Source organism: Chiloscyllium plagiosum, unplaced genomic scaffold, assembly GCF_037043375.1.
Source record: "Chiloscyllium plagiosum isolate Xiang-an unplaced genomic scaffold, Cpla_swu_hap1 HiC_scaffold_7, whole genome shotgun sequence".
NCBI classification, from domain to species: Eukaryota; Metazoa; Chordata; class Chondrichthyes; order Orectolobiformes; family Hemiscylliidae; genus Chiloscyllium; species Chiloscyllium plagiosum.
The window spans coordinates 30,895,469-30,919,963 of record NW_028270145.1 but is presented as its reverse complement, the minus strand read 5'-3'; the positions used below and the strand labels follow the sequence as shown (position 1 = coordinate 30,919,963).

The following is a 24,495-nucleotide window of genomic DNA, read 5'->3' as shown; positions in this document are numbered from 1 at the left end:
TTCCTCCTCCATTTCAATTTGTGCTTTCCTTTCTTATTTTCCCCTCTCCTAACAGCCCCCTCAATCCACTACTCACTCTTTTCTTATATAGAGTTTTCCTTCAGTATCCATACCATTTGCTTTTCCATTATTCCGTTAATTGACAGTATCCTTCTATTTTTCAGTACTTTTGTTTGCAGAAAGGGACTGCTTTAAATAAACAAAGATCGTGGAAAGGAATACTGCACTTTTTAAAAGCAAGTAAATGTTGTTTATTCAAGTAGTGGGGGACATTACGACACGTGAACTGGAGGCCAGAGTGTGTACGAAGGGAGATTTGGCTGGCAACAAATTGCTGATAACTCTGTGGAGTTCTGCTTTCCAACAAGCATGCAATTAGCTCTGAGGTAGTTGAACAGCTTGTGAGTTAATGTTTGGTCAGATCACCAAAAAGAAAGAAGCTGTTCTTTTGTCACCAGTAAAAATTACCTCAAGCCTGATTAAACCAGTGTATTTTCCCTCATCAGTACCTATAAGCTGTGGCTCCTAACCAAGAAATCAGAGACTTTCTAAGTATGAACCAGCTGTCTTGTGACTCCTATAAGCAAATAAAAGTACCTGGAGAAGAAAGATCGAGTGGCAGTAGATCCTGACAAGCCAAAAGGATAATCTGTGAACCCTGTGTACAGGACATTGAACTACCTTCTTAGTCTTGCCCTCTGCCCAATTCCACTGATGCATTTTTTGTAAGTGTCTTTATAGGAGAGGCTTCATAGAGCTTTAACTCATAGTTATATGTCAATAGTTCATTGTTGTCTACTTGTAGCTGGAATCTAATTGTCATAAATATTAATTCTTGTTACAAACAGAAACCTTGCCTGTGCTTTCTGTCAACCTGAGTCTAAAAGACAGATAAATACTTTTATAAAATCTTTTACTTTTGTGGTGACTCCTGGAAATAGCCAGCCTTGATTTCCAGCATACTACACCATTTAAGTTTGACATAACCAACTTTCTTCAGTTTAATCAATACCAACAGAGATTTGCTTGTTGTTCAACTCAATGCTGCTTGTGGGATCATGCTTTGGACCAACCAAGTGTAATGTTCACCTACATAACAGGAATGAATGTCCTTCAATGTAATTAAGCTGCAATGTTTGAAGTTTATTGTGGCACTACATGGTAGCAAGTTCTTTCTTGCTAATAAGCATTAAGTAATGAGTTTGTTACCTTACTTGAATGTTAAGAGAGATCCTTAATCCTTACCGCTGAAAATAAAATCACAGTTTTAGAGACCCAATCCGTGAAGGACAAATGCCTGAGTCAGTCATGCCTATCCTAAACAAAAGGAAAGGTAAAGTAATGCTGCTTTTCAAGTTCCCACACTTCAAATCTGTCATCAGACTTGGTACTGGTTTAGGTGAGGAGAGTGGAAGTGCAACTCCAAAAAGGAAAAATCAGCCCCAAAACGAACCCTCGCATTCACCCAGGGAATGCAGCCACAAGTGCTTTGTTTTTGGTGGTTACACTTTGAATCACAATATATTTTAAAAGTGTCTCAACACCTGAGTAATTTTTTTTTGGATGTGCAAACCACTTGTTAAAGAGCCTTTCTAATCATGATACACATGATGTAGAAGGCTGTTCAACCCTTTTTTAAAAAGTTGTATATTTCTGTGCACAGATTGAAAACCTTGATTTTTAACATGCAGTTATAGATTATAGATGAATTGATTTTAAAAAAGGAAAAGTACTTTTAAAAATGTTATAGTAAAACTGCTTTTTTTAGTATATCATTAAAATATTCAAATCAGTAGTGAGATATCTGTCCATAGAAAGAACACACGTGCTAACTGTGACAAGGGTTCAGGCTATGCAGAGTCTTCATTTTTATAAAAAAGAGAAAAGGCTGAAGGGACATGAGGGAGGAGTTTGGGAAACACAGATTACATGTGGGCAAGCCTTAATTGACTGGGGTCATTTGCATTCACAGAGTTGCTGGAAGGGGGTTTTACTGGTGCAATCGGAGACGGTGAGGGGGGACAGGAGGCAAGAAGGGAAAACCTTCCCAGAAGCGAGGGAAGGTCGGCGAAGAGAGGAAAAGAAATCTGCTGCAACCCAGGAAGGAGGAGGTGGGGGGAACGCCATGGCACAAATGGACATGGAACAACTGAGGAGCAGGGGCGCTGGCAAAGCCATCGCGGTGTTGACCAGCGGAGGAGATGCACAAGGTGACTTTCTTTTTAACGGTCTCCTTCGAACAGATTTGATTTTTTAAAAAATATAAATCCCCCACCCCAAAATCAGCCCACCAAGGTCGCCGCATTCTGCGGGCGTGACCGGCTATTTCATCCAATACCCCCCCCCCCTCAGTAAAATATCAGGGAGAAATCGGAGATAATTGATTTTCAGACACAATAAATGAAAGCACCGGGATTATGACTAAACGAGGGATTGAAGACCAGGTTTTTCTTCAGAGTTCCTCTGTCATCAAGAGGGTGATGATAATGGGGGGGAAGAGTAGGATGGTCGCTAGTGAAGCGATTCATGTTTCCTTTTCATGGTTGGCAAAGTTTCCCCCCCTCCCTTCATAATTCAATTTTGGGGAATGGTTTATCTGTAGGTTTCAGTTCAGATTACGTATTGGAGATCATTGAGAATTGATTTTTTTTTAAATGTGTAATACCTTCATATAATCCCATCCCCTCCCCTCCACCTGTTTCAGTTTTCATGTCGGCTTGGCTCCTTTGTTGTTAAACCTCCCGGTCGCTAAGTGAATGATAATATGTGACTGGCCCGCTGCCTCCCGCCTTCCTCGAGCTCTAACGGACGGAACTCGAGCCCAACGGCCAAATCCATCCGTTAAGTTCTCCCCCGGGCTCGCCGCCATCATTGATATGGGCACACGCCGGTTCGAACGGCGAATGGGTTTGTTTTCGCGACTTGTTCTTCCCTCGTTTACGATTTTTTTTTCCTCTTGTTTGTATAATGGCCAACGGATTGGGGTTTTTCTTGGGGGTAGTTTTTTTTTAAAAAGTCGTCTTGTTTTCATTGCCAGTCTCAATGATGGCGTCTGAGTCACGTAGTGGCGGACGTGCTGCCGGTCAGGTTGTCCCTGAGAATTAGTCTCAGGGACTGGGAAGGTGCTCACTGTGCGCACGCGCGGTTGTGTTCCCAAATTCATAAAGTTGTGGTAGGCCATTTGGCCCACAATGTCTATGAAGACCAACAAACACAAAACTGTACTACAGTATCCTATTTACCATGTGCTTGATCCATAGCCATATGCCCTGGCATTTTATGTGCTCATCCAGATGCTTCTTAAATGTTCCAAGAATACCTGACTCCCACCACCCTCTCTGCCAGCATTTTCTATACCTCTACCACCCTCTGGGTTTTCCTTCTGATCTCCGCTAAACCACTTGCTTCTCACCGTAATCTTATGCCTCCCGACCTTGGACATGTGTGCAGTGGGGAAGAAATTTTCACTGTCTGCTCCGTCTATACCTTTCACCGTTTTGTGTACCTCAGAACGATTTCCCAGCAGCCTCCTTCTACTCCAAACTCAACCTATTCAGTCTCTCCTCATAACTGAGACTTTTCATCCCTGGCAACATTCTGATTAACCTCCCCTGCACCCTCGCCAGTGCAGTCACGTCACTCCGATAATGTGGTGATCAGAACTGCACATGATATTCCATCTGTTGCGGTGTAACTAATGTCTTCTAAAGGTCTGGGTGGATTACTCTTCGGAGGGTCGGTGTAGACTTGTTGGGCCGAAGGGCCTGTTTCCGCATTGTAGGGAATCTAATCTAATTCTCTCTGCGCCCACCTTGTCAATCCCCTTTAGCATCATATACACCTCAGTTAGATCTCCTCTCATTCTAAACTTGAAAGTATACAAATCATATTAAAAGAAGCATGTAGCTGCTTGTGGCACTTCTGAAACAGGATAACCAATGTGAAAAGTGTATTCCTTTTCTCAGCATGCAACCTCATTTTGACAAATTCCATGTGCTTGGCCAAAGCTAATTTTGGACAAGGTCCACCTTATAAAGTTTCTTTGAAGTTGACTGCTCTATTTGGGTCTTGGATCTAAAACTTCAACTCATCCCTGCTCTAGTTCACAGTCTGGATATGGCCACAATACAAATGTTCATTCCTCATGCTTGCTGACCTCCATTCAGTCTGTTGCATTTCTAACCTATCATTTATTCTTTTCCCCAAGAGAATCTCACTGCTATTAAGTGAGCTAACTTTAGTAGGTGTGAGATTACTGTGGCATCAATTCTAAATTTAACCTTAGGCTGACCTATCTGCTTTTTTGCAAGCTTCCAGAAAATTATAAAATACAAAGGACATTTTGAGAACATCATACCTGATGAAGGGCTCCTGCCTGAAACATCGATTTTCCTGCTCGTCTGATGCTGTCTGACTTGCTGTGCTTTTCCAGCACCACTCTAATCTTGACTCTAATCTCCAGCATCTGCAGTCCTCACTTTTGCCTGAGAACAGTTGTTGATGTGTTTGCCATGGGGAACTGCATCATCCTTGCATTTTTAAAGCACTTTCTGCACGTCATTTATAGAACATTGTGCATTACAACCAAATCACTACCATGTCAACACTACAAAAAAAGTAGTAAACTCCCAGAAACAGAAACCTGGCAGTGATCAGGTAATCAGTTTAAATCATGTTGCTTGAAAAATTACTATTTGCCAGTATATCACAGAGAACTCCCCTGCCCACTTTCAAATGTGAAATGCTATGTGATCTTTTATCTAGTTGAGAGGGCACATGGTCCCTCAGTTTGGATTTAGTTCTGTGTTCCCTCACTATTAACAGGGAAGTGATGGCATAGTCATATTATTGCTAAACAATTGACCTAGAGACCAGGATAATGTTCTGGGGACCACATGGCAGATAGTGGAATTTGAATTTAATAAAAATCTCCAATGAAGAGTATAACGATGATCGTGAAAACATTGCCGATGGTTGGAAAAACTCATCTGCTTCACTAATGGCCTTCAGGGAAGGAAATAATTTTCTTTCCCGGTTTGGCCTACATGTGACTCCAGACCCACAGCAACGTGGTTGATGCTTAACTACCCTCTGGGCAATTAAGGACGAGCAGTACACCCATTTACCATAAATGAATAATTTCAAAAAACCACTGCACTGGAGTCTCTGTCTATAGGGTCATAGAGATGTACAGCATGGAAACAGACCCTTCGGTCCAACCCATCCATGCCGACCAGATATCCCAACCCAATCTAGTCCCACCTACCAACATCCGGCCCACGTCCCTCCAAACCCTTCCCATTCATATATCCATCCAAATGCCTCTTAAATGGTGCAAATGTACCAGCCTCCACAACTTCCTCTGGCAGCTCATTCCATAAACATTTCATCCTCCGTGTGCAAGGTTGCCCCTTAGGTCTCTTTTATATCTTTCCCTATCTCAACCTAAACCTATGCCCTCTAGTTCTGGACTCCCTGACCCCAGGGAAACAACTTTGTCTATTTATCCTATCCATGCCCCTCATAATTTTGTAAACCTCCATAAGGTCATCCCTCAGCCTCCGATGCTCCAGTGAAAATAGCCCCAGCCTGTTCAGCCTCTCCCTATAGCTCAAATCCTCCAACCCTGGCATCATCCTTGTAAATCTTTTCTGAACCCTTTCAAGTTTCACAACATTTTTCTGATAGGAAGGAGACCAGAATTACAAGCAGTATTCTAACAGTGGCCTAACCAATGACCTGTACAGCCGCAACATTACCTCCCAACTCCTGTACTCAATACTCTGACCAAAAAGGAAAGCATACCAAACATCACCTTCACTATGCCATCTATCTGCGACTCCACTTTCAAGGAGCTGTGAACCTGCACTCCAAGGTCTCTTTGTTCAGCAACACTCCCAAGGACCTTACCATTAAGTGTATAAGTCCTGCTAAGATTTGCTTTCCCAAAATGCAGCACATCGCATTTATCTGAATTAAACTCCCTCTGCCATTGGCAGTCCATTGGCCCATCTGATCAAGATCCTGTTGTAATCTGAGGTAACCTTCTTTGCTGTCCACTACACCTCCAATTTTGGTGTTATCTGCAAACTTACTAACTACACCTCTTATGCTCGCATCCAAATCACTTATATAAATGACAAAAAGAAGAGGACCCAGCACCGATCCTTGTGGCACTCTGTTGGTCACAGCCCTCCAGTCTGAAAAACAACCCTCCACCACCACCCTCTGTATTCTACCTTTGAGCCAGTTCTGTATCCAAATGGCTAGTTCTCCCTGTATTCCTTGACATCTAATTTTGCTAACCGGACTCCCATGGGGAACCTTGTCGAACGCCTTACTGAAGTCCATATGGATCACATCTACCGCTCTGCCCTCATCAGTCCTCTTTATTACTTCTTCAACAAACTCAATCAAGTTTGTGAGACATGATTTCCCACGCACAAAGCCATGTTGACTATCCCTAATCAGTCCTTTCCAAATCAAATACATGTACATCCTGTCCCTCAGGATTCCCTCTAACAACTTGCCCACCACCGATGTCAGGCACACTGGTCTATAGTTCCCTGGTTTGTCCTTACCACCCTTCTTAAACAGTGACACCACCGTAGCCAACCTCCAGTCTTCCGGCACCTCACCTGTGACTATTGATGATACAAATAACTCAGCAAGAAGCCCAGCAATCACTTCTTTAGCTTCCTGCAGAGTTCTAGGATACACCTGATCAGGTCCTGGGGATTTATCCACCTTTATGCGTTTCAAGACATCCAGCACTTTCTCTTCTGTAATATGGACATTTTTCAAGATGTCACCATCTAATTCCCTATATTCTATATCTTTCATATCCTTTTCCACAGTAAACACTGATGCAAAATACTCATTTAGTATTTCCCCATTTTCTGTGGCTCCACACAAAGGCCACCTTGCTGATCTTTGAGGGGCCCTATTCTCTCCCTAGTTACCCTTTTGTCCTTTAATATATTTGTAAAAATCCTTTGGATTCTCCTTAATTCTATTTGCCATAGCTATCTCATGTCCCTTTTTTGCCCTCTTGACTTCCCTCTTAAGTAAACTCCAACTGCCTTAATACTCTTCTAAGGATTCACTCAAGCTATCCTGTCTCTACCTGACATATGCTTTCTTCCTTTTCTGAAACAAACCCTCACTTTCTTTAGTCATCCAGCATTCCCTATACCTCCCTGCCTTTCCTTTCACCCTGACAGAAATATACTTTCTCTGGTTATTCATTATCTCATTTCTAAAGGCTTCCCATTTTCCAGCCTTCCCTTTACCTGCGAACATCTGCCTCCAATCAGCTTTTGAAAGTTCTTGCCTAATACCGTCAAAATTGGCCTTTCTCCAATTTAGAACATCAACTTTTGGATCTGGTCTATCCTTTTCCATCACTATTTTAAAACGAATAGAATTATGGTCACTGGCCCCAAAGTGCTCCCCCACTGACACCTCAGTCACTTGCCCTGCCTTATTTCCCAAGAGTAGGTCAAGTTTTGCACCTTCTCTAGTAGGTACATCTACATACTGAATCATAAAATTTTCTTGTACACACTTAAGAAATTCCTCTCCATCTAAACCCTTAACACTATGGCAGTCTTTTGCATTCAAGCCGCAAAGTGGGATTTGAACCTGAAATGTTGTGCCAATGAGCGTGCCAACTACTGAGCCATTTTTTATATTTACTTTTGACCTTTGGAATTGATAGCAGCTCTGGTGTGGCTCTCTAGTTGGAATGTTATTTATATTGTTGTCTTTCCCATTGGTGGGTATCATTTGGTGTCAGTATACTCACTTTGGAGAGAAAATGTCATTGATACAATGTAATTGTTTTACATACAGTAATTGTAACTTTTACCAAAGAGCTTTCGACACAATTTCTCAAAGATGTTCCTATCAGAGAGCTTTGTCAGGTGACGCTACGTATTAACTATTTTCGAGAACTTTAAAGAGAGACTTGATTAGTGTCCTTTTTCATTCAGTCTCAAATTTCAGTGGTCTCAACATCTGTAGCTTTTTGGGGGACTGACTATCCAGATGCTCACTGTCAATTCTCAAAAGTTCTTCCAGATAATATTGATAGATGCTCCTTATCCCCCCTAATCAGTGACCTGCTCAAAAAAGCTTAATGGTCAGGACAAATGTGACCTAACTTGCCCTAATCTTTATATCACCTCCTTCTTCCACACTTCCCATCCATTATTAGTGAAATCCTTGATTGCATTCATCCCCTCTTGTCTTAGCCTACTGTTTTTCACCCTCTTTATTTTAAACTGTGGTATACTCTTTCCCACCCAAGTACTTTCAGTCTTTGTAGCCAGCAGAACTTGTCATGCAGGAAGACTGACAAACACACCCTGTGGAGTCTGCAGTTTTGTAGGAGAGGGAAGCAGTCCCTCATTCAAAGGTACTCAGGAGCTGATCAAATGTCCTGGAATTGGGAAGGTGGGCACTGACTTGGAGCCTTTTCTTACCTTTCCTCTTATTTTGAAACCTTCTCTTGCCCCCCCCCAAAACCATCCATCACCAACTGTAGAGTGGGGCTGGAACACACAAGATTTTGAATCTGAAGGATCAGTATGAAATGCTGAGCCATAGATACCACTACAATCGTTTTCATTGCCCCCAGTGCATTCAGGTTTAAATCCTGGATTTTTCTTCTTTCATTTGATAATTTTACAACTTTAGTTAGAATCTTCTCAATCTTTTGGGTGAATTTTTATGTGGTCTGGTAACAGTAAATGTTAATTACAGGCCTCGACAAGCAGGTTTGTATTTTCATTTCCCAACAGGAAAGCTAGGTTTGAGGCCAGCCTGGTTACAATGCAATGAAAGTCCAGCATAAAAGGTATGTAGAGTACCCAGTGTTCACACTGCTATAGCTTATAGCGTCCATTCAGCTCTTTTGTTTTCACGACTATCCCAACGCAATGAGGTCTCACAAACCCGATATTGAAAAATATATTGAAATGCAATGTTCAAGTGAGTTATAGATATTGATGCCTTGTAGTTAATGATAGGGAACCACCTTGAAATTAGCACTTGCTATAAAATCACAACAGCACTAAATCTCTGAAAAGCAAACTTTGTAGTTGGCATGGCAACATGCTGAATCATGATTAACATAAGATGAATGGTTTAGCAATTAGAGTTGACCTGAATAAGAGATTGGCATGAAGTGTTTGGGAGACAGTTTTGCAGAATGAAGGTTTTTTAAAAAAAATCTTCCTCGTTGATCAACAGACATTTGGAAATCTCAAGCCTGTTCGCATTCAATTGGCCTTTTTTAGTCTTACAGATGGCAATGTAACAAATTAGAATATAGCAAATATCATCCAATTTCAATATTGTACCATTTCCCTTCTTATTTCAACAGCTCATGATGATCTCATCAATACCAGCACCATCAGTAACAGTCCAGTAATTTCACCTCAGTATATGCTCGGCAGTTCACTGCAAGCAGACCACGAGATCTGAGGAATGTTGCTCTGTGCTGAAATAAACATTGGACCTACTCTGAATTACTTAATAAAAAAAGTACTCTGTGCAGCAATTATGCTTTTAAAAAAATTTTGCATGTAGCAGTGTGTTATCGGGAGTGCATCAATGGGTTCAGATCATAATTGAATATTCAAGGACAAGGGTGTGAGGGTGTTCGTTTAGCAAGCCATGTATAATGTGAGGTATCCAGTCGTATGAAATTAGACTTAAAATGAACCATTATCCTTTGTCACATGGCCCAAATAGTCAGATGACAGACTTATTTCTTCTTTTTATGCCCTAGTCCTCTTTGTTCCCCAACCCTCCCCCTCCAATTTAAAATTATATTGAAAGGCAAAACAGCTGTTAATACAAAAATGGCACTGACTAAATAGTTGTACGGGGAGCTGGCATGAACTTACTGGGCCAAACGGCTACCTATTTCATATCTTGACTGACACTCTTCTCTCAGCCTGTTGGAACAAAACAAATGAACTGACATTTGAATAAGGTTAATGGGATTGTGCTGAGATCAAAAATTCCAGCTATTTACCACGTAATTGTCATTTTACTTGAATTTTAATTCTTGGTATTCTTTTTGTATAAATACACAGAATCCCAATAGTGTGGAAACACGCCCTTCGACCCAGTGAGCCCACACCGACCCTCTGAACAGCGTCTCACTCAGACCCATTCCCCTAGCCTATCCCTGTAATGCTGCATTTCTCATGGCTAACACACTTAACCCGCACATCCCTGACCACTATGGGCAGTTTAGTATAGCCAGTTTACCTAACTTGCATATCCTTTGGGCTATGTGAGGAAACTGGAGCATCTGGAGGAAACCCATGCAGACACAGGGAGAATGTGCAAACTCCACACAGACAATTGCCTGAGGGTGGTATGAAGGGAAGCACTGGTTTAAAACACTATATAAAGCAGTTCTTCCTTTCGTACCTCAATGCATTATGGTATAATGGTTGTTAAAATTACAGTCGTACCATCCCAGTTTTGATTTGGTTGTGTGTGTGTGTGTGTATAGAGTTTTATGTGACAGAAAGAGGCCCTTTGGCCTATCGTATCCATCCTTTTCTTCCACTCTCATTCTGTGTTCAGCATATGGTTCATAGACTTGTGTTCCATGGCTCTTCAAACAATGAACTAAATACTTATCGAATGTTGTGATTATTCCTGCCTCTACTACCCTTTTAAATAGCGAGTTCCAGATAAGCACCGGCTTTTGGATAAAAAAGATTTTTCCTTAAATTCCTCTAAACCTCCTGCCCTTTACTTTAAACTTAAGCCATCTGGTTATTGACTCCTGTGCTATGGGGGAAAGTTGCTTCCTACCTACCTTCTCCATTCTCCCTTAATTTGGTACACCTCAATCAGGTCCACGCTTCATCTTCTCTGCTTTGAAGAAAACAAGCTCAGCCTATCTAGTCTCTCTTTAAAGCAGAAATGCTGCAGGTAAAACGGCGTCACTGCACCCCTCTCCAGCGTAATCAAATCCTTCTTGCTGTGGGGCAACAAGAAAGCTGAACACAGTATTCCACCTGTGGCCGAACTAATGTATCATACAGCTCCATTATAACCTCCTCACTCTTGTACTCAGTGCCTCATCAAGTGTCCCTTTTGACTTCTTAACTACTTTATCCACTTGTTCTGTTACTTTCATGCATCTGCAGACATCATACCAAAATCTCTCTGATCCTCTGTACTTCCTAGGGTACAACCATTCATGAGTACTCCCTTGCCATGCTAGAACTCCTAAAATATGTCACCTCATACTTTTCAGGATTAATTTCCATTTGCCATTATTCTGCCCATTTTACCTGCCAATCTATATCACCTTTTGGGACTCGGTTTAGTTCAGTTGGCTGGATTGTTGGTTTAGATGAGAGTAAAGTGTGGGTTCAATTCTCATCACCAGTTTGAGGTTACCACGAAGGACTCTCCTTCTCAACCTCTTCCCGCACCTGAGGTCTGGTGGGCCTCAGGTTAAATCACCACCAGTCGCTTCCCTCTGAGAGAGCAGTTCTCATGGTCTGGTAAGACTATGGCGACACAACACGACACATATCACCTTTGATTCTAAGGCTTTCCTTCTCGCTATTTACCACAATCATTTTTCATGTCATCAGCAAACCTATTCAACAAATCTCCTACGTTCATATCTAGATCATTAATGTGCACTGCAAACAGCAAAGGACATATTACCAAAGCCTATGGTATGCCACAGAGCTCAGTCTTCCCATCACAAAAACAATCTTCAACAATAACCATCTGCCTCCTGCCAGTAAGCTGATTTTTTTTCATCCAATTTGCCAAATTGCTGTGGATCTAATGGGCTCTTAGATTCTTGACCAGTCCCTTATGCATCACCTTGTGAAAAGCATTACCAAAGTTGATGTAGATGACGTCTATTTGAATACCCTCATCCACACATCCAGTCACTTCCTTGGAAAACTCAATCCAACTTAACAGACATGATCTTAACCTGATGAAGCCATGCTGACTATTCTTGATTGATCCTTGCTTCTCCAAGTCAAGGCTAATTCTGTCATAGAGTCGTGCAGCAAGGAAACAGACCCTTCCGTCCAACCAGTCCTCACTGACCATGATCCCAAACTAAACTAGTCTCACTTGCCATTCTGGCCCAGATCCTTTCAAACCTTTCCTGTTCATGTACTTATCCAAGTGTATTTTAAATGCTATAACTGTGTCCACATCCACCACTTTCTCATGAAGTTCATTCCACATGCAAACCACCTGTGTTTTAAAAAGAAATGTCCATCGTCTTTTTTTAAATTTCTGACCTCTCACTTTAAAGAATGTGTCCACTCATTTTGAAATTCCCCATCCTCGAGAAAAGACACCTGCCATTCAACTTATCTATGCCCCTTATGACTGTATAAACCTCTATAAGGTCACTCTCAACCTCCTGCACTTCAGCGTAAAAGGTCCCAGCATTTTTTTTTAAACTCTAACCGTCCATACCCAGCAACATCCTGGTAAATCTCTTCTGACCCAGCTCTAGCTTAATAATAACCTTCCTATTAATTGGGTGACCAGAACTGGATGCAGTACCCCAGAAGAGGCCTCACCACTCAGAATTTTATCCAATAGTTCCCCTTTAACAAACTCAGGCCTATAGTTCCTTTGTTTATCCCTACCACCCTTCTTGAATAATGAGACCATGTTAGCTGTTTTCCCATTCCTCTGACTTGGATGAGGAAGTGGAAGAGTGGGTTAGTAAGTTTGCCGATGACAGGAAGGTTGGTGGAGTTCTGGATGGTGTGGAGGGCTGTTGTAGGTTGCAACGGACATTGACAGGATGCAGAGCTGGGCTGAGAAGTGGCGATGGAGTTCAACCTGGAAAAGTGTGACGTCATTTACTTTGGAAGGTCAAATTTGAATGCAGATTGCAGGATTAAAGGCAGGGTTCTTGGCAGTGTGGAGGAACAGAGGGATCTTGGGGTCCACATCCATAGATCCCTCAAAGATGCCACCCAAGTTGATAGGTTTGTTAAAGCGTATGGTGTGATGGCTTTCATTGTCAAAATACCTATTTGAGATAGCTCAGGGAATCCCTGATGGACTCGACCTGTAAGCTTCTCTTTGTTCGTCCAGGAGATCATATTCTGTGGTAGTCTGGGATATAAAACTCTTACACTCAGTTTAGTTTAAATTATTCACCAATGGCGTCAGTGTTACACTATAACATAGCTCAAGCCTGGCTTGTTGGTATCTGAAATTCTAAAACCTTCAGCAGAGTAGCGGCGCCAGCTGTTACCCTTAAGAGATCTTTCACTCTACTCCCTTGTTGCTGCAAACAAGCTGTCTTTATATAGAATTTGGTATTAAAATTATAAAAGTGCCGCATGTCCTTAATCAGACAAGCAGGAATAAAATCTCTCTCTCTCTCTCTCTCTCTCTACAGCAGTCAACATGACAGACATGAGCTGCATAAATTCAAATCTGCTCAGTGTGCTACACACGAAAATGTATCAGGATTGTTCTATTTCTAGCATATCGAGTATGACTTTTGTTAAGAGTCTTCACTATAAACAGAAATTTAGTTACCCGACACCCTACTGTGAAATATGCACACCTCTAGCCTCCAGCACGAGAGGGAAGTACACGTTACACAAGTGAACAAATGTTATCACCTTACACCGATCCATTGACACAAAACCGATGTCTCTGATTCTTCAGAACAAGCATTTTCTCACATCCTGTAGCAAATGTGTCACATGTCAGGTTACACGCTTTCTCATCATTAGCAGGGGTATTGAGTTAAAGAGCTGCAAGGTTATTCTGTAGCCATATAGAGCTCTGGTTCGACCACACTTAGAATATTGTGCTCCGTTCTGGTCACGTCATTACAGGAAGGATGTGGAAGCTTTAGAGAGGGTGGGGAGTAGATTTACCAGGAATGCCGTCTGGCTTGGAGGGCATGTATTATGAAGAAAGGTTGAGGGAGCTTTCTCATTGGAGCGAAGAAGGATGAGAGGTGACTTGATAGAGGTGTACAAGAATTTGAGAGGCATAGATAGAAGTGGATAGACAGAGACTTTTTCCCAGGGCAGAAATGGCTATCATGAGGGGGCATAATTTTCAGTTGATTGGAGGAAGGTTTGGGAGAGATGTCAGAGGTAGGTTCTTTACACAGAGAGTGCTGGGTGCATGGAATGCACTGCCAGCGGTGATAGTAGAGTCAGAAATATTAGGGACATTTAAGCAACTCTTGGATAGGCACATGCTTGATAGTAAAACGAAGGCTATGTAGGTTAGTTTGATCTTAGAGTAGGATAACAAGTTGGCACAACATTGAGGGCTGAAGGACCTGTACTGTTCTGTGTTTTATGTTCTCTTGTTTCCAGAGAGGATTTGAAAATTACTGTCAAGGTCTCTACAATCAGCTCCATTGCCTTCCACAGCAGTATAGGGACTTATCCAATTTTAAGCCGACTAAAACTGTTAATACATCCTCCCTTTCAATTCTAATTTGTTCACAGCCCTCTTCCCTGATTTCTATGCTCACGTTATTCTTCTGTACTGTGAGTCAGTGTGTAAAGCTCCAGCTCTGCCCACAGTTTACCACGTAGTTCCCTAGTGGACCCCACTCTTGCCCTGGGTATCCTCTTGCCACTAATAGATTTATAAAATGCCTTTGAGTTTTATCCCCTAAGGTTTTCTCATGCCCCCTCTTTGTTTTCCTATTTTCCGACTCTTCCTCACTTTCTCAAAGTAACAGCCGGTACTTTCTTCTTGCCTCTAGGGCTTCTGGTGTTCACAGCTTCTCGGTATCTAGCTTTCTCCCTTTATCCAGTTCTGTCCATTCCTCGATATCCAGAGTTTTCTGGAATTTTTGGTCCCAATCTTCACCTTTACAAGAACATTACTGGCCTGGCACTTTTTGAATGACTCCCACTGTTTCAGTGTGGATTTTCCTATAAGTATCTGCTCCCTGTTCACTTTGGTCAGCTGCTTTCTTATGTTATGAATGTCGACCTTTCTCCCCAATTCAAAATCTTTATGTTGAGCTGAATACCATAAAGTGAAGTACTAGTAAGGCCAGATCTAATGACTGGGTACAATTTGCAATCATGCATTAAAAGCATGGTATAGAAAGTACTTTAAAGCATTTTTGGTTCATGTGGGATTTTTCTGCAATGGTGTTAATACAGTTTAATAACAACATTGCGCATAATAGTTACTGTATATGTATTTGTTTAGCACACAAAGGGAGTAATTTGACCCCTTGTGCCTCTGGTAGTCCTTTTTTGAAAGATTCCACTATTCCTCCTTCAGAATCAAGCAAATCTTCCTCGTCAATTTTTGTCATCTAATATATTTTTGAAAGTTATTATTGAATCTGTTTCAACTATCTTTCAGGCAGTACTTCCCAGATATAGTAGCTTGCAGCACACAAGTTCTCCCCACCCCCAACACCTTTTAGCAATTGCCCTAAAACAGCGTTCTCTAGCTACCTTACTGTGTTGATATCCCCCACCATTTTAACTTCTCATAACGCATTTTACTCTAATTGCAATTGTAATCTATAGGTATGAATGCTGCAGTGCGTGCAGTAGTACGGATGGGGATCTATGTGGGAGCTGATGTTTACTTTGTGTATGAGGTAAGTACCCTTTTTGTCCTGTTTGTCTAATATTGAAGATTGAATTGCTGTCTGATTATCTGTTTGCGATGAGCCTTGCCCTCTTTATCTCCTTTCGAGTCTGACGACGTCCTTTGTCCACAAAGACTGATTATAGGGAAATGCAAAACTGAGAGCAGAAGCTCTTCAAGAATCGTTTGGACCAAAGCTCAAATACACAGCATACAGTTTAGTTGTTACAGAGGTTCTGATCCTGATTTATGTTTATTTGCTCTCTTTCTCTTTTGCTATCCCCCTCCTCCAGTCACCCTCCAGTTTCCTATTTAAATGACCTTTATTATGAATCAGGAAAGCAGGTCATAATAACCAAGCCTGATGTTTTGCTCTTCTGAGAAAGTGATCAGGAATAGAATCCAGCATTTATCTAGTGGGTAATAGTGCATTATCAGTGAAGAGTTTTGAGGTGTCGAGGGCATGAAGGGTGCTATAGGACCGCTTGGTCCTAACTGACTAGTTTCCTCTTACTCTGTATTTCCTCACCTTTGAATTTGAACTGAACAATATTCATAATACCTTCGTAGACTGGAAAATTTCAGTTTGGTCACTTTAGATTAGATTCCCTACAGTGTGGAAACAGGCCATTTGGCCCAACCAGTCCACACTGACCCTCCGAAAGGTAACCCACCCAGACTCATTTCCTTCTGACTAATGCACCTTGCACTATGGGCAATTTAGCATGGCCAGTCCACCTGACTTGCACATCTTTGGACTGTGGGAGGAAACCAGAGGAAACCCACGTCGAGACACAGGGAGAATGTGCAAACTCAACACACACAGTTGCCCTCCTCTATTGACCTATCACCATCACCCCCATCTACATCTACCTATCGCCTTCCCAGTTACCTTCCCAACTCCCCACCCCACCCTACCCCTACCTCCCCCTCTCACCCCCAAAACACACACACATTCCTTATGAAGGGCTTAGAAGTTTCTTAGAAGTTCCTGATGTCTGGAACAAATCTGTTGTATTGACTGTGGTCTCTTTTGGATCACTTTCACCCTTCCTCATGGTGTTGTCAGTGACCTCTCCATGTGTGTTTGACCTTTATTCAACAACATATAAATTCCTTGGATTTGTACACAATCCCCCGGTCATGCTATGTGTCACCCTTCTAAAAGGCTTTCCATTCTAGTTCCCACCTCTCTTCCTGTGTGTGTACATGTTTAATCAGCATTTCTCCTACTTTTGATTCCATAATCCTTTCTCAAATTATCCTGGGTCAGGTCTTGCTGGAATCTTACAGGTGAATCTAACAGTGTACATTGTTAATAATGTCCAAATTGACCAGCAGGCTGAAGTGATTAAGAGATTCCCCAGAGAGTTGTGAAATTCCAGAATTGTTTTGGCTGATTAACGTCACTGTTGTTTTGCACAGGAGTGGATTTTGCCTGGTACCTAACGTCATTGTGCCAGCCATTTCATTTTGGCACTCAACCGTATAAGCACCACTGAATTGCTTACCACTGACCTTGTGAGAGTTATTATTGATCAGAAACTTAACTAGATCAGATGTGTGAATACTGTGGCTGCAAGAGCAGGTCAAACACTGAGCATCCTGTGGCAAGTAACTGACCGTCTTCTCCCCAGTGCCTGTCCACTGCTCACTGAGCACGAGTAAGGAATGTGATGGAATGCTCCCCGCTTGCCTGGATGGGTGCAGCTCCAACAACCCTCAGGAAGCTCGGCACCATCCCAAGCAAAGGAACCCGCTTGAGTGGCAACCGATCCGTCATCTTAAGTATCTAACCCCGCATCCAACTACACAGTGGCAATAGTGTGTATTATTCACAAGAGGCACTGCAGCAACTTGCTACAACTCCCTTGGGACCTTCCAAACCTGCAACCTTTCCCATTTGGAAGGGTAAGGGTAGCATACACTTTGTAACACCAGCATGTGTAGATTCTCCTTGAAATCACAGAACACTTGCTGTGCCAAAGTCGTGGAGCCCCTAATAGCATTGTGGCTGCACTACGCCACCCTGTCAGGGACCCCTGCATCTTAGAACCAAGGAATTTCTTTTTAAAAAATCCTAATAATTTCAGTGGAATTTATTGTGTTATTAAATATACTTAAGTTGTTAATCCTAGCCAAGCTAATTTAATTTGTTTGAAATGTTTTAAAAGGTCAGGGTTTAGTTGTAATTCAGTCTTGTCTTTTTTAACTTCCTTCCTTCCTTCCTTTTTTTTTTCTTCCTTTCTTTCTTTTTCTTTCTCTTTCTCTTTCTTTCTTTTTCTTTCTTTCTTTCTTTTTCTTTCTTTCTTTCTGTTTCTGTCTTATCCTTAAACCACTAGACGACACTGTGCAGGAGCGACTCTGTTGAACCCATGATTCACTAAGTTTCTAGGTATTCCTCTAGTCCATGCTGCACCCCATTATCGGCTTATAGTTCTGTTCCAACAAGATTTGGCTCGTTATCTAACTCAATTAGTCTGGTTTATTCAAGGATTCAAAGTCCTTCTAAATTTGATACCATCCCTTGCTCCTTATTTGGACTTTGCTTTTATTACTTCGGAAATAACGCCCTAAATATCAACTGAGTTAAACTCTTATTTAGGGGAAATAGTTAGTTCTATATTCATCCTCAAGTGATTACCTGCGACACTCTCAAAGGATCCTCCCTCATCCGGCAGGGATTTTTCTGCACATCCAAACACCTCATCTACTGTGTTTGTTGCTCTTGATGCGGTCTCCCCTACATTGGGGAGACAGGACACCAACTCTCAGAACATTTCAGGGAACATCCCTGGGACAAACAACCCCACCGCCCTGTGGCCGACCACTCCAACTCCCTCTCTGCCAAGGATATGCAAGTCCTGGGCCTGCTCCACTTTGAAATCCAAGCCACCCAGCGACAGAAGGAAGAACACCTCAACTTCCGCCTTGAGACCTGGCAACCACACGACATCAACGTCAACTTTACCAGTTTCCTCATCTCTCCTCCTCCCCCGCCTCATTCCAGACCCAACCCTCCAACTCAGCACCACCCTCTTGAACTGTCCTACCTGTCCATCTTTCTTCCCATCTATCCACTCCACCCTCCTCTCTGACCTATCACCATCACCTCCCACCTGCACCTACCTATCGCCTTCCCAGCTACCTCACCCCACCCTCCTATTTATCTCTCAGCACCACTTCCCCCAACCCCCCCCCCCCGCAACACATGCGCACACACACGTGCACACACACTCATTCCCGATGAAGGGCTTCTGCACAAATGTCAATTCTCCTGCTCCTCGGATGCTGCCTGACCTGCTGTGCTTTTCCAGTGCCACACTTTTCAACACTCTCAAATCCCCAACTATCTTGGCTTTAGCCTTCAATTCACCTTGACACTTTGGCAGCTATTGATGTACTGAATCACACCCACACTCTTAATGCTTCTGACCCCACAAAAAAAACTATTACTTTCTCTCACTTTCAATTCTGATATCCCCTGTCTGCTCCCTTGACCATGAGTGACAGAAATTTAGATGTCTTTTGTCATACAACTTGCTTCACCATTCAACTGGACCACGTAATGCATATCAGTCAATGCTCCCCATTAGTAAAACCGCTCACGACTCAAAGTTTCATGAGGAATGCAAAGAGAAACCCCTCCTTTCTGCCACAAAGCATCTTCTCAAACCACAACCCCCTGCATCCTCTATCCTCACCTCTGACAGTAAGCGTGAGGAGCTTGTGGAATTTATTGTTACAGAGGTTGAAATCATTCATTGAGTCCTCCAGCCGTGTGCCTACATAGCATTGCTTAATACTATTCCATCCTGCAGCTTGCTCATTGCTGAAATCCTCACCCGTGGCATTTTAACTTCCAGATGTGACTGTTCCCCTAGTCAGCCACCCAACATCTAACCTACACAAAATGCTGCTCGTCAAAAGATTCTGCTGCCAATGTATTAACATGCTCAATTGCCCATTACCACTGTGATTGCTGATGTAAGATTGTCATTGAGTCACTTAAGGTGATTCTGGGTAATTTAGAAAGGTAGATTTTAAGGCATTTCTTTAATGCCATACGGACAGAATTCCAGAATTTGGGGCCTAAATGGTTAAAATCGCATGCACCAATGGAGGCGCAAAATTAATTCTAGAAATGGTTAAAGCACAGAAAGCGGCCTTGCAGCTTGCAGCGTTTGTACTGTTTCTCCTCAAAACCAGCTCACCTACTCCTGCTGCACCACTTTTCCCCCATAACCCTGGTATTTTGTTCCCTCTAATCATCCAGTTCCCTTTTGAAGTTAAATCGTGATGATTAGATTAGATTAGATTCCCTACAGTGTGGAAACAGGCCCTTCGGCCCAACTAGTCCACACCGACCTTCTGAAGAGTAACCCACCCAGACCCATTTCCCTCTGACTAAAGCACCTAACACTATGGGCAATTTAGCATGGCCAGTTCATCTGACCTGCACATCTTCGAGACTTTCAGCCTATTCCTTTTAGATCCTAACAACTCACTGCATAACCAGCATTTCCTCACGTTATCTTTTGGTTCATTGCCAATCACTGTAAATCTGACCCCTCTCATTTTCCATCTTTATGTCATTGAGAACAGTTTCTCTTCCCTCTATTCTGTCCAGACCCCTCGTAACTTTGCACAGTTCAGTCAAACCTCCTCTCAACTTCCTCCTTCAAGGGGAGAAACCCCAACTACTACAATTTATCCATGTCACTGAAGTTGCTCATCACTGGAACCATTCTTATAAATCTTTTCTCCAAAGCCTTCACAATTCTTCCCAAAGAGTGGTGCCCAGAATTAGATGCAGTCCTACAGTTGAGGCTGAACCAGAATCGGAATGCTTAATGCTGTAACAGACACATCCTTCCTGTTGTTTTTGTAGGGTTACGAGGGACTAGTTGGTGGTGCAGAGTACTTGAAGTTGGCAGACTGGGACAGTGTTTCAAATATCATCCAACTGGTAAGCCCTTTGCTCTATTCCAGTTCAGGGTTTATGTAATTTGAGCCTGATTTAGAAAAAGGAGTTTTGTATAGTTGCTGTCAGCGATGGATTTCCTTTTAAGTTGTGATGTTTATTCATATCACTTTGAGCTCTGCAAAGGGACGTGCTTTTGAAATAGATAGCAACACTTGAAGTACTCTACAGTACTTGGAATGCAGATTCACAATCAAAGGGCATTTTGCCCCAAAGGATATATCAAGTAATCTTAATTAGTGCTCCTACTGAGGACCCTTGTTCAATGTCAGTGGTGAAAACTGAGACTTCAGATGTACCATTGTCATGTTCACACCAGGCGATAGGAGATATATGCACTGACCTCCTGCTGGGTTCTGTTCTCCCAATCTGCCTGCAATCTCCCTGGCAAATTAATTGCCTTCATGTAGTAACCCTTTCTTTCACCAACCAACCAGCTCAGAGCAGGATTGAGAGTTCTAATGACTGCAGTCAGCATTTGTTTTAGATGGAAACAGGTCCTTCAGCCCAACCAGTCCACACCGACCCTCCAAAGAGTAACCCATTGCCCTCTGACTAATGCACCTTACACTAGGGGCAATTTAACATGGCCAATCCACCTGACCTGCACATCTTTGGATTGTGGGAGGAAACCGGAGCACCCGGAGGAAACCCACGCATACACGGGGAGAATGCGCAAACTCCACACAGACAGTCGCCAGCGACTAGAATCGAACCAGGGACCCTGGTGCTGTGAGGCCGCAGTGCTAACCACTGTGCCATCGTGCCACCCCTTTTCAGCCAGTACAGATATTGAACCCATACTGTTGATGTCATTCTACATCACAAACTAGCTGACTAGTCAACTGAGCTACCCAACCCAATTTGGCACTTGAAATGACAGCGTGCCCAGAGGAAGGCAAATGGGAGAAGAAACACAACCCAAAGTTTCTGCAGGCCATGGCAGCCTGCATCCTGGTAGCTTTTGGTGTTACGCTGATTTTAAACCGTCTGACCACCTTTCTCTAGTAATCTAATCCTTCCATTTACATAATCGGTCATTATCTTCCACACAGAGCTCTGTGGACACTGGGTGGCACGACCACAAGTGGATGTGTAATATTCTTGATTAATATGGTCTGTTTGAGTAGTCAACTCGTATTGATGTTTAAATGGTGAATGGAGTTGAAGAATTCAACTGGTTGTGAAATGAATCTGAGTTATGAGTTAGCTAGCCTGCTCTTTGAGTTCTTCAGTCTCCCTTTTGAGTACTCTTATTTGTGAGTGTTTTTTTTTCCCCTCTTTTGTATCTCTTCCTCTCTTGGTACATCTTATGACCTATCTCTGCCTCAGGTTGCCTTCATTATGAAATTGAGTCATTCCCCCTTGTAAGCGGGGGATTCTCATCTGTGTGGGGTAAGATGGTTCTATTTTCTAGCAATGGTTGCTTTCTGCCACTGCAGGGTTGGTTGGGGTGGAACTTGTGCTGCTTGTACGACATGTCTAAGGTGGCTGCAATCCAGCCTCACTTTGTTTGATAGAACTGGTAACTGGGGACATTTTGTTTTTCGTTTGCATGCTTCAATTGACTGAGTGAAAAATGGCTTTATAATTCCTAACTTAGTAACCCTACTCACTATAGTCTAATGTTCATTTAACCAAAGCAGCACAAGTGAGAAGCTAAAATAATTCATTCGTTTCCATCGGCACTGGTGAGCTCTATCTCACAGATGAATCATTGGCATTTGCTGTAATTCAGTATCCAGCTGTGAATAGTTTGCTTTTGTTGTAGAGTGGTTGAAAGAGTTTGGCTGAATATTTGAAAGCTCTGTTTGTGGCATCTCAAGGACCAGATTGACTGTGTGCCCGTGAATTGGAGTGTGGATGGTCCCCTCTGTCGCTCTGAGAATGCTGGCCTGCGCTGCCGCTTCTGAGAAACTTTGAAGTTGACGTTGGCATCCATTTTAAAGGGGACCAGCTGGCCAGTGCAGCATGAATTGTCCAGTTTGAACCAGCCACGGAGCACGCTTTTGAAACACAGCGTTCTGAAAACGGCAGAAAAAAAATCTGCTACTTTTCGACAAAAATTGCCAGCCTGTTAACTCAAGACGTACCCCAGTTTAAGAGCGTTGAGGCATGGTGCTAATGTGAATGTTATTGAAAAGGTAGGGTGAATTTTGAAGCTTAGGTAAGTAATGGAACAGTGTTGGAGTCATGCAGTTTGGAGTCAGGCACCTGTTTCTCTGTTTTTTATTTCTTGTTGTTATTAGCCATACCAATAGCCGCATGGTGCAGTTTTTTTTTTTGTTGCATGAGTCTGAACGGCTTCTGTTTGCACCTTCTGTAAATGATAGGCCAGGTTTGAGACTCTATTACAGTCAGACGTAATGCACTGCTTTCATCCAAACTTTTGTTTTCCCATCTGACGGGCAGGGTGGAACCATTATTGGCAGCGCCCGCTGCAAGAGTTTCCGCACCCGGGAAGGTCGCCAGGCAGCAGCCTACAACCTGGTGCAGCATGGCATCAACAACCTGTGTGTGATCGGAGGAGATGGCAGTCTCACCGGGGCCAACATCTTCCGGACAGAGTGGAGCGAGCTGCTTGCTAGTCTTGTTGAAGAGGGTAGGTGCCTTTAAGATGGTGGGAAAGACCTGCATAATATATACTGGAATGACGCACATGCGATAAAGGTGGACGTGTCATTAATATTTCATCACATATTCTTGGCATGTTTTAGGAATTCACATTATTTGCCCCAGTGTCTAGTTTATGACGTCACATCCAATGTTGCTGTACAAGATAGCAGGGGAACTTACAACCGATGAAGAAATCGATTATTTTCCAAGCAGACCATTCAGTCTGGTATCTACACTTCGCATAAGCCTCCTCTTACACCACATCATCCTAATCTACTTCTTTCTCTTTGCGTACCATCAAACTTCCGCTAAAATGCTGTTCACCCTCAACCAGTGCAACGTACCACAATCCTCAGTCGGGTTTAAGATCACCACTCTTGAGTAAAGGAATATGAAAACGTAACTATGAAAGTACCCCCGATAAGTTGTGTCCACGTAATCCTCTTGGCTCTCCGAGTTGGGAGAAATTACCGGATTGAATTTCATAGTGCTCAACATCACAGGGTCTGCGTTGAGTTTGCCAATCTGAGTCGAGGCAACAGTTGAGATACGCCAATCTCAGGGCCTTTGAAGTTAGAATCCCTGCTCCTAATTATCATCCATTTATTCTGCACGGAAGCGGAACATTTTCCTTATCAGCTTGGTATTGGAGGTGTCTTCCATATGCACAATTTAATATAATTCCCACTTTTTGTTTTAGATTAGATTACTTAGTGTGGAAACAGGCCCTTCGGCCCAACAAGTCCACACTGACCATCTGATGAGCAACCCACCCAGACCCATTCCCTTACATTTACCCCTTCACATAACACTACAAGCAATTTAGCACAGCCAATTCACCCAACCTGCACATTCTTGGACTGTGGGAGGAAACCAGAGCACCCGGAGGAAACCCACACAGACACTGGGAGATTGTGCAAACTCCACACAGATAGGTGCCTGAGGCAGGAATTGAACCCTGGTCTCTGGCGCTGTGAGGAAGCAGTGCTAACTGCTGTTTGCTCCTCATACCTCTTTTGATATCCTTCTTTCTCATGCAAGTATTTTCAATTTATTTTCTAACAATTCAAAGACTTTTGCTTCAACCTGAGTTTGTCACAGAGCGTATCACTCACACGATGAGGGCAGGAGTGGGTTCAGACCCAGTGGTTGTTTCAGTCGATATCTTGTTGGCTTTCCCTGTTTAGACTCTCAAATTGAATATCAACACTTTTTTTTTCACATCCACTTGGCTCCCTCATTGCATATTCTGTATTGTGTCAGTGTGA

At 42.7% G+C, this 24,495-nt stretch overlaps 1 protein-coding gene across 1 annotated transcript in view; it reads left to right on the top strand.

The window, feature by feature from the left end:
* The first annotated feature begins 1,962 nt into the window (after nucleotides 1-1,962).
* Nucleotides 1,963-24,495, top strand: part of LOC122551432 (ATP-dependent 6-phosphofructokinase, liver type-like) — a 60,699-nt gene continuing 38,166 nt past the window's right edge. The window contains exons 1-4 of the mRNA XM_043693330.2: nucleotides 1,963-2,210; nucleotides 15,564-15,637; nucleotides 20,519-20,596; nucleotides 23,024-23,213. Of these exons, the coding sequence (XP_043549265.1) occupies nucleotides 2,126-2,210; nucleotides 15,564-15,637; nucleotides 20,519-20,596; nucleotides 23,024-23,213 (427 nt within the window). The 5' untranslated portion in view covers nucleotides 1,963-2,125. The remainder of the gene's footprint in view (nucleotides 2,211-15,563; nucleotides 15,638-20,518; nucleotides 20,597-23,023; nucleotides 23,214-24,495) is intronic.